This window comes from Triturus cristatus, chromosome 10, assembly GCF_964204655.1.
Source record: "Triturus cristatus chromosome 10, aTriCri1.1, whole genome shotgun sequence".
In the NCBI taxonomy this organism is placed as follows: Eukaryota; Metazoa; Chordata; class Amphibia; order Caudata; family Salamandridae; genus Triturus; species Triturus cristatus.
Window position 1 is genome coordinate 78470575 of NC_140593.1, and position 12189 is coordinate 78482763.

A 12189-nucleotide genomic window follows, 5' to 3' on the forward strand; every position below is an offset into this window, starting at 1 on the left:
CATTCCTTTTGCACAGCTGAAATAGGACTATTCAATATCTGAGTCAGGGCACTTTCACTATATGCAGATTCAGCATTGGGTACTCCACCAAGAGGTACAACCGAAGGTTAGTCGGAAGCTGACCAGGTATGAGAAGTGGTTGGTCACGAAAAACTCAGATAAAAAACTGGTATCCGAGCTTTATGATAGGCTACGACCATCAGCTCCCATACAACTCACTACTAGTCAGAGAAGGTGGGGGAAAGAATTGGGGAGGGATCTATCGAAGAAAGAATGGGATGAAATTTATTATAGAGGCAAGTACACGGCACCTAATATGGCTAGCAAAGAAACAGCTTTTAAAATAGCCACATATTGGTACTTAACTCCTGTGCCCCTTAATAAAGGCAATCCAGATCGAAGCCCAACATGCTGGAAAGGGTGTGAGGAGGAGGGAACTTTGCTGCACCTGTTGAGGGACTGCCCACATCTATCGAGGTATTGGTCCCAAATATTAGATGAGACAGATGCACGATTCGATAGACAGATTCCAAGGTTCCCGGCATACATTGTATTAGGGCTTCCTAACTCCTTAACGTTCTCACTGAAGTCACGCAAAGGGAAACAAATGGGTCTGGCCCTTGGGGCTGCACTTCAAAATATCTTGACACATTGGGGAACTTCAGTCATACCCACACATATAGGCTGGCTCCACAGAATGTGGTATACCTTGGGGATGGAACGTATACATGCCTTGGTAACAGATTCAGTAGCAGCATTTAAAGAGATTTGGAAACCGCTACTCGCTATACTGTCAACAGTTTTATGAATTCAACTGTCCAAAATACCACCGGCTCCTCTGGATAACACATGTAGGTGAACCCCAGAACATGCAATAAATCCCGAAGCTAGGAAGGAAGAGATACGATGGATCCTGAATAGAGAGAGACAATGTTAATGCCAGAGGGCGGCGGGAAGGGATGGGGGGGGGGACAGGGGAAATGTTAGTTGTTGATTTTGCTTTAATATTGTACTTTGGTTAATTATGTCTTTATTGTAAGATGTATCCCATGAACACCATGTGTATCAGAGCAGAAGTGATCTGTAATACGTAGATGAACTTGAACTAGAGACTGTCTTAAAATGTGATGACAGGAGCAAATGGTGGTGATACGTTCATAAGCTGATATTTTGTTGATGACATTAATAAAAAACAGAGTTAAACCTAAAAAGGGCATAGGATTAAAGACAACAAACAGATTCACCTTGAATCATTCGTAATCCCACTTCGGGATAGGTAGTAAAAACTAGTGAGTCACACTCGCTGGGTGCTTGAGAAGTGAAATTTCCCTTGATGAACACAGAATCGGACTGAAGCCGTCGAGATGTGTTATTCTGGATCAAAATCAAATCAGGGAAAGCAAATTAAACATACATCTGGAGCCACTGCGATGGGCAGTGTCGGATGCAGGCAATGCGAATCCTCATGGATTCACGAGCAAAGAGCCATAGGGATATGTTGAACTGTGTTCACAAATCAGAATCATTTATTTAATCACGTTGCATTATCTTGACAAGGTGGCATCAAATATCGATGCAGAGGCTCAATTTTCAAGAAACATTAAACTTCAGTTCTTCAGGTCAATCCCAAAGACCTTTGTTCTCTGGAGACATGCCGCCACCCCTCTCCTGCACCTCTCCACAATTTGCAGTCTATTAGGCTCGCTCTAGCACTCTCTGGTTAGTGAAAAGGAGCCCCACAAGGCAGGCACTAACTCAGGCACAGACCACTCAAAAAGACCCAAAGGTTTCTTAGAGGATGTAAATCTTACAGCAGGTCACAGCTTCCAGAAGGCTTGCAGAAAACATTCCTGAGAGTATAACAGTGTCCACCCACGAGAGCCATTTCTTGGTATCTTGTCACTTCTGTCCTCTTCCAGGTTTAAAGGTGAATCTGGGGAGCAGTGGCAATGACAGGTGCAAATCTATATCACTAGCAGGAACCAGTTCCCCCAGCCAACATTCCTGCACAGGTCCAAGCCCTCTTTTATGACAAAGTGATTTATTTCCTACCTTTGGTGTAAGCATTATGGATGAAGAACTCCCAGAGGCCTTTGCTAAAGAATCCCATCATACATTAGTGTTTATTTATTCAACTGTTCTTACAAACTATTAATTTAATGTCAAGCTATAGTAGTTTTGCTATCATGCTTTCAGGCCAAGAGTCCCTGTCAGTATATTGGTTTGACCATTTGCAGGCTTTGCCCTCCTGTACTGCTTGATGAGCTGTAGAGACCACGAGGTTGCAAACAAACCAAGTGCGGCAAGACTAAGATGTGACAGATGAGGAGCAGTATAGGTACCAAAGAGGCAGACATAAGTTTAGGGCAAGCTGGAGAGAGCAAGGTATGTAATGGTCTGATTGTGTACTAGTATTCTCTTGCTCTCTAATCCCTTGCCACACCTTCATGCTACCTGACAAAAGAATATGCATCAGGAGGTGGGAGAAGGAAAAATGAAGATACCAACACAATATTACATATGCAATCTTCCTTACCATCCACAACTGAAGGTGAGATTCCCATTTCATGGTCCTCAACAGCCTCCAACAAAGGTGGCCTTTCTCTCCCTTTGGTCTATAACATCACTTCTGGAGTCCACCATTCACACAACATAAAAATAAGTAATGAAAAAATCTTACACTATGAGAGTGGCGAGAGCTAATGCCATGGGTCATATGATATGGAGTATCTGGATCATCGGCTCTGGTGTGCCATATCCTTTCAGCTCCCACATTTGGACGTCTTGTAGTCAGAAACTTCGCAATGTAAGGTGGAGTGATGGGCTGTCGAACAAGAAAAGAAACAAGCAAGGAGTCAAATAAGCATTTTTTAAAGAAAACGTTTTATTTATTCAATAAACCAACAATTGTGAAAATGGTTAGATTACCCAAAGAAAGAGGAAGTACCAGACACCATCTTGTTACATCAGCCCACATAGAACCTGTATAAACCATTTGTGCCCATTCTCTCCCTCCCCAGACAGCTTATGCCTTGACCAATTGTATTTTATGATCCAGTGACCACGTCTTTTTTTGACATGGCCCGAGTTGGTTCCCCAGTATTGGGTCCATCTAACCATAACCTGCTGTATTTATGTGGGCATCTCCAAGCAATGCATATGGGAAGCTCAAACCCTAGACCCTTCCTCCAACCCTCCAATGATGGCGCCGTCACACCGTTCCAGGCTTTAGCACTATCTTGCTTAGTTGTAATCAGACCATGCCATAACAGGGTTCTTTTGTCTCGATCCCCTTCAATGTCCTCAGTATTGTGATGTAGAGCAAATCTAGGGTTTCTAGGGAGCCTCCACTGCGGAACCCGCTCCAAACCTGCAAACATTCTCATAAAAGAGCTAAAGTTTGGCACAGCTCCAAATACTGTGCATGAAGTCTCCCATTTCTGTATTACACTGTAGGCAGAACCCAGTGTTGATAAATCCCATCTTCCACAGCCGTTCTCTAGTGAACTTTGCCCGGTGTAGGTACTTTAGGTGTATAATCAGATATTGAGCTGCAATGGCTTTAGGCAATGTCATCGTCTACGGCCAGTCATTGTTAGTGAGTGGTCCCAAGTCCTGAATCCAAGTGTCACGTAGACGCTCAAAGGAGTCAGGCATTTTGACCACAAGTGATTTGTATATCACAGAGATTTCTTGTTTTTTGCGGCGTCAGGAGCACCAAGCCTCCAATGGGCTGCACTCAGAGACAACCTCCAGAGCAGAGATGCAAGGGATAAGTGCGTGCCTGATCTGCAAATAACGTTAAAATTGACTACGGTGAAGATCCTATTCATCTTGTAACTCTAAAAGGGATTTGAGATTATTACCGTGCAATAGGTTGCATAGCTAGGAAATACTAATGCAATCCCTCTCTGCAAATCACTGCAATCTCTGTGGAAGCCAGTTGCTGGTCCTCAGAGGGGTGTTGTGTGTCAAGCATCGGGACCACCTTAGGGTCACGCATGTATCATTCTAGACTCTGAGTGCCATCTAAGGTAGCTCCGACTAGAGGGCACCCTGATATAAGAGATATGAAAGTCGTGTCCCCCCAAGGCCTTTCACTCCAGTGCGTGTGCTGGGTCCCCAGACCCACCATTCATTATAGACTACCAGTAGTGAGGCTTTATAGTTTGATGCAACATCCTATTTAGCTATGCCACCATTGAAGATGGATTTACACTATTTGGCTAATAGAATCCTAGGCGGTCTGTGATTCCACAGAAATCCCCACAAGGGTATGTTGAGGTGGCCTAAGAAAGAACCAGGAATGGGATACAGGAAAGTTTGGAATTGGTAAAGCAAAGCCACCATTTCAAAGATTCTGATCTCCCCAAACAGAAGAGAGGAAGTAAGGCCCAGAATTTGAAGACTTGTGTCAGCCTGTAAATCTGTGGCTATAAAGTGTTGTCCCAAGCCATCTGCACACAGCATATTGGGGGGTGGGGGGGTGGGGGGGTGCGTGGGAAAATCGGATAGATTGATGACTTGGCTGCATTCGCTTGCAATGTGGAAAAGTCTCTCGAATACCCGCAGGATCTGTAAGGCCAGTGATCTTTTCATGGTAAGGGCCACAGTCCATGCCTCATTCATAAAAGTTTGTCGTAGGACGATTGAGTATGTAGAGAGTCTCGAAGGAAGGGCCCATCAGCGACCTCAAGGTAATGCGCCTCAAACTCAAAGATGCACTTCTCCAGATCTGAAATCTCCTGCTGATCCTGTCTTTTTCAGCACATTCAATACCTGACAATCTCCCCTCTTACAGTAGCTGTAAGTCCCTCCCATAGCTTCCCCAGCGAGTCAATTGAACCAATGTTTGTCACCAGATATCTATCCAAAAAAAGCTATTTTTAAAGACTTTTCTATTTCAATCAATTAGCTTTTGTTGGCAATTTCTAGCAATTAAAATGTGTATATTTTATGTTCTAGACATTGTTTTAGTCTCCATTCTGATATTTAAGCCTTGGTTACAAGTTAAGAGCTATATCCCAATTGCAGTCTTGTTTGCCAAGGGCTCAGAATGATGTTTTTTGTGTAATAATTAACATGTTCTCGCTGTTCTAAACCTGCCGAAATTTAACAGAGCAAGTGGTTCAGAAAAAAATAAAAACATGCAGAATTCTGTAGGTTAAAAAACAAATCTGAATATTATGCTTTGTTTTTCTGTTGCAATCCCTTCTATCCCTAATACATGAACAAAGTTAATTGCAAATATGGCCACTGGGATAGATCAGTTCGCCGACAAGACTATTTACATACATTATCAACAGGATAGCTCTTCCCATCATTTGTTTAACAGTAAATCGAAAATACAGCCTTCAGTATACATCACAATGCTAACAAACTCTTTGAACATGACTAGTTGTCCCTTGTGAAGAGTAACTAATCAAGAATCCGGTTCCCTCACGGCACATGAATATATCATCAACCACGCAATGATTTCATATGTTATAAAGACTGCATTGGATTTGGAGTTACAAACAAACAGACAGCATTTTTAAACAGATCCATGGTGCGATCTTGATAATGGAGGGGCACTGATTGAGCAGATGAAACAGATGGGAACTTCTCTTGATGAAGTGAGTTAACCCCCATAATTTGACACAGTATACCAATTTCCCACATTCAGGGCATGCAATTAATTTAATATCACTTATCAATTCATCTGCACTCCGCAGGAAAATGTCTCTTTTTGCATGATCATCCCCATTATATGGACTGATGCTGCTGGGTTTTTGACTCTGTGTACGAAGACTCTGCTAACCAGGCCCCATTAAGTGTGTTCTGACATCTATAAACATGATGAATTTACCCAAACTCCTAATTGGAGCATTTAACTTACCATTAAGCCCCTAGTATATGGTACAGCGTTTACCCAAGGCCTGTAAATTAACTGTCACTATTGAACTGCAGTACACATTGTGCCACCTCTAGAATGACAGTGAAAAACATGACTGCATGCCTACCACTGAAGCCTGCCTCTGAGGTTGTCAAAATAACTCCTTATGACAGACCTAGACCCTCCTTTTAAACACTAATAATTTACTCATAAGTAGGCCTTAAATGCCGATAAGGCAGAGTGCCTGGTGTTTACAGCAAGATATCTAAAAGTTTCATGTTAAACATGTCCTTGCGTGAAAAGGCATTTAAAGCTGTATCTGGGTTAGTTGTTTCATAGGAAAGTATTGGACCCTGATATTAAACTAATGTTATCTCAGTTTAGGAAACAGCTACAGAGTCAATTTTTTTACTTTTGAAAATATTTATTACAAGGCCAATTCATTGGTAAAGCTAGAATTGTAGCAAATATTTTGCAAAAGGTACATTTAAAAAGTCACCTTTTACGTGCCTAAAGCATTTAAAGACCTATTTGTATATGTTTCCAGCTGTCACTCAGGAACTGAATAGAACCTTGATGAGGTGTGACCTTGCTCCCAGAGTTGAGACAAAGGCCTTGAATGTGGGAGGATGTTCTGCTCCTCTGACAGGAAAATCATCTGGAAAGTGCCCAGGGAATTAATTAACCTCATAGAGGCCCACTCTGTCATAGACAAATATAGCTACTATCAGAGCCTGCCCCCTCCTTTGTCCCTCTAGTCAGCCAGGCACCAATCCAATGGGAGGAGCTGCCTCCAGAACTGATTTTAAGTGACTACATAGGAGGGTTTGCTCATTTTCCTGGCCACACTTCTGGGATGGGCATAGGGATGGAAGGTTCAGCCATGTTGTATTTAGGCAGAGAGGGGCACTGTCGGATTGTTTGCAGTTTGGCACACAGGCACCACTGCAGAAGTGGGTAGGGTTAACCCTGGTACATTTTTCTCTGTTCGGTAGGGAACAGCTAGGGGTCACCCATCCACAACTTAGTGCCATCATAAATGTGGCAGCCCTGGGCACCCTGTTAAGAACAAAACGGGACCTATGGAAGGCAGAAGAAGGACTGCACCTGCTGTTGAGTTCTGTGAAGAGACCTGAAAGGCTGAACCTGCTCCCACATGTACCCAGGACAAAGACGTGGATCCATGGGTCAGTTGGCTGACCTCCAGTTAAGCTACATGGATAGAACAAACTGCTAGAAGCCCTTTTTTCTGAAGAGCCTAGCAGAAGAGTTCCAACTGGACCTGCCCTGGACCCTACTGATGACTTCTGCTGGAATAAGTCTTGACCCCTAACTGCTGTTTCTGATGTCCTGTATATGCCTCCTAACCTCCTGAAAAACCTGGGACTTAAAAACTTTTTGGCTCCTAAAACCTCTGGAGGGCCACCACAAACCTCTGCAATCTATCCGCCAAAGGGGCATTGCTGCTGGGCCATAGATTCAGGTTTCTCCTACTCTGAGCTTTTCCACATCAGCACATCCATTTCAGTGGTACATTGCAGTGAAAGTATTCACCCTCATGGAGTCATGTTTGGAGACCACTTCTTTGTTTGGTTACAGCTCATAGCCTTGCCCCTCTAGAGGAATTTGACCTCCAAAAAAGTGTAAATTCAGAGCGTAGAAATCTTTGCCGGTTGACGGCGGCAAAAGTATCTGGCTGGCGATGGACTTTCCTTGGATGCAAATTTTGAAATCCTTCCACTTGAAACTTTTCCCACTAAAAGTCTACACTTTTATTGGGACCTCATTCAATAGCTATCCAGCCTCATCAAGCCCTTCTGGGCCACAGCCTGTTGTCTTGCCCACCTGAGGATTTTTGACTTTCATTTCAGAGATTAACTCAGAAGGTGAAAAGTCCGACCAGGAAGAACCTGTTTTTGTATCTGAACCATGCTCCATCGTGGTCAGCCGTAAATTGCACCTAGGTAATGGTCAAGCACAAGTAGATGCTCACGGTTGGTGCATAATGTCTTTTCGGCACTATTATCATTTAATCAATCAGGTGTTTGTTAACCAATCCGGTGTTTGTTAAGCGCGACTACTCACCCGTAAGGGTCTTAAGGTGCTGGGGGGGTTTTGCAGTTTCCAGTCCATCAAGAAGGGGGTGTGTCGAGGAGCCAGGTTTTGAGGTTTCTTGCGAAGATGGGAGCAATGTTGTCTGTCTGAGGTGGAGCGGAAGGTTGTTCCAGGCTTTGACCGCGAGGAAGGAGAAGGAGCAGCCTCCCGATCTGGTCTTTCTGGTGTGGGGGACCACTGCATAGGGGAGCTGGGCTGATCGTAGGGTCCTTTGGGGTGCGTGGAATTTGAGTCGGCTGCTCAGGTATGCTGGTCCGGTGTCGTGGAGGACCTGATGAGCGTGGGTGTGCATCTTGAAGGTGACTCTAGCTTCGATGTGGAGCCAGTGGAGTGTGCGTAGGTGCTGGGAGATGTGGCAGTGTCTTGGCAGGTTGAGGACCAGTCTTTCGGCAGCGTTTTGGATGTTCTGTAGCTTGCAGGTGAGATTTTTGTTTATTCCGGCATAGAGTGCGTTGCCGTAGTCGAGTCTGCTGGTGACCAGGGCGTGAGTGACGGTCTTTCTATGTTGGAGGGGGATGCATTTGAAGGTCTTACGTAGGAGGCAGAGGGTGTGGAAGCAGGAGGACGAGACGGAGTTGATCTGGCGGTCCGTTTTGAGCTCTGAGTCCCGGATGATTCCTAGGTTGCGCACGTGGTCCGTGGGGATGGGTGGGCTTCCGAGAGGGGTGGCCACCAGGTGTTGTTCCAGGCATCGGGGTTTGGGCCCTTGATGAGTACTTCAGTTTTGTTGGTGTTTAGTTTTAGGCAGCTGTTTTTCATCCATTTTTCGATGGCTTCCATACCTTCTCGAAAGTTGTGTCTGGCGGTGTTGTGTTTGTTGGATAGGGAGAGGATGAGTTGGGTGTCGTCTGCGTATGGCTCAATGTTGAGTCCGTAGGTTCTGACGATGGGGGCGAGCAGAGCCATGTAGACATTGAAGAGCGTAGGGCTGAGGGAGGATAGCTGGGGGACTCCACAGGTGATTGGTGTATGGTCCGAGAGGAAAGGGGGGAGTTTGACCCGTTGCGTTCTGCGGGAGAGGAAGCGGATCCAGTCAAGAGCTTTGTCTTGGATCCCTGTGTCGTGGAGTCTGCGTATTAGGGTGCGGTGAGAGACTGTGTCGAGAGGTCAAGGAGGATGAGGGCTGCTGTTTCTCCTTTGTCTAGTAGGGTGCAGATGTCTGTTGCAGCGAGGAGAGCGGTTTCCGTACTGTGTTTTTTTTTCTAAAGCCGGATTGGGAGGAGTCGAGGATGTTGTGCTTTTCGATGAATGTGGCGAGTTGGCTGTTGATGGCTTTCTCGATGACTTTCGCTGGGAACGGGAGCAGGGAGATGGGTCTGTAGTTTTTGAGGTCGGTGGGGTCAGCCAAGGGTTTCTTCAGGAGGGGGTTGATCTCGGCGTGTTTCCAGTCGTCGGGGAAAGAGGCGGTTGATGGTGTGGCAGAGCATGGGTGCTATGGTGTCGGCGGCTCCGTTGAAAATGTGGTGGGGGAAGGGGTCCGTGGAGGCCCTGGAGTGGATGGACTTCATCGTCTTCAGTGTGTCTTCGGTGGTGAGGGCTGTCCAGTTGAGATCGCTGGCTTCAGGGTGTCGGGGGCGGTTGGTGAGGGTTCAGTGTGTTGGTTGTCTTCGTCGAAGTTGTCGTAGATGCTCTTGATTTTATGGTGGAAAAAGGTGCTGCGTTTGTCGCAGAGGTCTTGTGAGGGAGGGATGTTGGTGGACTCGCTGGTGGGTTGGGCAAACTCCTTGATGATGTTAAAGGGTTCTTTGCTGTTGTGTGCATGAGTGGAGATTCTGTCTTCAATCGCTTTTTTCCTTGTTATTTTGATGAGTTGGTGGTGGGCGTTGGTGGAGGCTCTGAAGTTGTTGTGGGCTTCTGTGGATTTGGTGTGCCTTTAGGCCTTCTCGAGGCAGCGGCAAGTACGTCTGGACTCTCGAAGTTCAGTGGTAAACCATCTAGCTTTCTTGGCGTGCGTGTTGTTGTTTTTCTTGAGGGGGGCTATGGTGTTGGTGCTGTCGGAGATCCATCTGTGCAGGGTTTGAGCTGCGGTGTTGGGGTGGTCATTTTCCATGATGGTTGGGGTGGAGTTGCTGAGTGATGAGGTTAGCTGGTCGTCGGTTATTCTGGACCAGTTTCATCGTGGGAGCAGGTGTTGGTGTCTGTGGATGGTGAGTGTTCTGAAGGTGAAGTGGACGCATCGATGGTCAGTCCATGGGAGTTCGGTGGTGTGGCTGAAGTTGATGGAGTTTCCTGTTGTGAAGAGGGGGTCGAGGGTGTGTCCCGCTGAATGTGTGGGTTCTGTCACTATCTAGCGGAGTCCAATGTTGTGGAGGTTGTCCAGGACGGATGTGGTGCTAGGGTCCAGCTGGTTGTCAAGGTGGAAGTTGAGGTCTCCCAGTAGGGTGTAGTTGGTGGATGTGATGGCATGCATGGAGATGATGTCCGTGATGGAGTTGGTGAAAGGTCCGCGGGGTCCAGGGGGTCGGTAGATGAGGGTTCCTCTGAGGGTGTAGGTAGGGCTGGCCAGTATCTTGAAGTGGAGGTGTTCCATCAGGTCTGTGGGCTCGTCGGGGAGTGTGCTCAGGTGGAGGCTGGATTTGTGGACGATGGCGATTCCTCCTCCCGGGTGGGTTGGGCGGTCCTTCCTGGAAATCTTGTATCCTTGGGGAATGGCAATGACGTTGTCCGGTTCCAAGGTGGTGTTGGTCCAGGTTTCAGTGAAGAAAGCTACGTCCGGGGTGGTGCTGTCGAGGAGGTCCCAGATTTTGGTGGCGTGTTTGTGGAGGGATCATATGTTGAGGAGGATGCATTGCAGGGTCTTCAGTTTGGTTGTGTTCTTGCGGGCGGGTTGCACTGGGTCCGTGGTCTTGGCGGTGCTGCAGGTGTGCCAGCAGTGGTGGCAGCTGAAGGGTCTGTGGGTGTCGGCTGGTGATGCTAGCTTGCAGTTTTTGTTGTGGCCTGGGTTGAGAGCGTGGAGAGCAGCTGGGTCAAACCTTTAAAAATGTATATCTCTGTTTCCCCTACTTGGATTTTTGTTGTTTTGATGTCATTTCGTTGATTGAATTATTCTTTATTTGTATAAATTGGAGTGGGATGTTTATAGTGTTGGGTTTTGAACTCTTTTGGCAATTAAAAATATTTTACACACTTTCTTAAGCTGAGCATGTCTGCTCTGTGCCATAACACCCAGGGGTTGAACTCGGGTTTAAATTACTGAAATCTTTACTGGAACTAACTAAAATAGTGATATTATTTCTTTAGAGGTTATTACTTAACGTTGATAAAATTTTGAAACCACAAGTACATAGTGTGTGTGTGACACCAGACCTTTCACCAGACACCTTGTTTAGTATCAAACTAGACAGAGTATTGTTAGGGTAAGGATAGCATAGAACATGGATCCAAATCCTGAAGAAAGCCATAGGCCGCGTAGGGGGCTTTTTATTGATGGCTGGAACATATCAACCACTGGAACAGAGGATCACTCACCATACCGACTTTCTTTTGATATTGCCATAGTTAACTTGACTAAGTGATCCTAAGAGTTGACCTTTAGTTAATTTCATCCCATTCACTAGTCAGATATTGAACTGTAAAGAGCCCCACTAAGAGCTCAAACTTATGGAGTCCATCTGTACTACTAGTAGTAATTTAATCCATAAGAGGGGCAACCCAATGATGAAGCATGCCACTTCGGTTGGTGAGGGTTTGTGTCTTGAAAAAGGTATGCCTTTTTCAAGGACCAATTGATCCATTAATAATTAACAGGACATTTTCATGGCAAGGTTTGTGCTGTCTGAAGCATTTTACTCACTTCAGGCATTACACCCATCACTTTTTTGTATACTATAGTTTGTCACCCTAAGTGGGACGGGTATGCCCAGATGTGTGTCCCATACACATTGTGTCCCTGGAACCAACCAATACCTGGCTGATGAGCCCTAACTAGGGCAAAACATGTCCGGGACTGCTTGCGTTCCGGTTCAGGGAGGACCTTGGCTGGCAGTTTGGGCTAGACTGTTCTCATTGGAGCAGGGTTAAGACTGATTTGCATATGGCTGGATCCAAACTGAGGTGTCATGGTGTGCAAAATATCGATGGACTGGGATGCGGCCCCAAGTAATTACCAGTGGTTGAGATTATGTCAAGCATTCAACCCATCACTTTTTTGTACACAATTGTGAGTTAAAAAAAAATGCTTCGGGCCTCTACAGGAATCA

The 12189-nt window shown here is 45.8% G+C and overlaps 1 protein-coding gene across 2 annotated transcripts in view; it reads right to left on the minus strand.

The window, feature by feature from the left end:
• Window positions 1–12189, minus strand: part of EFHB (EF-hand domain family member B) — a 310345-nt gene that overhangs the window by 257982 nt on the left and 40174 nt on the right. Inside the window, exon 3 of one of the 2 annotated variants that reach the window (XM_085630456.1) lies at window positions 2681–2824. In XM_085630456.1, the coding sequence (XP_085486582.1) occupies window positions 2681–2824 (144 nt within the window). Of the gene's footprint in view, window positions 1–2680; window positions 2825–12189 lie in introns of those variants that run through there. The other variant, XM_085630457.1, reaches the window with a different exon arrangement.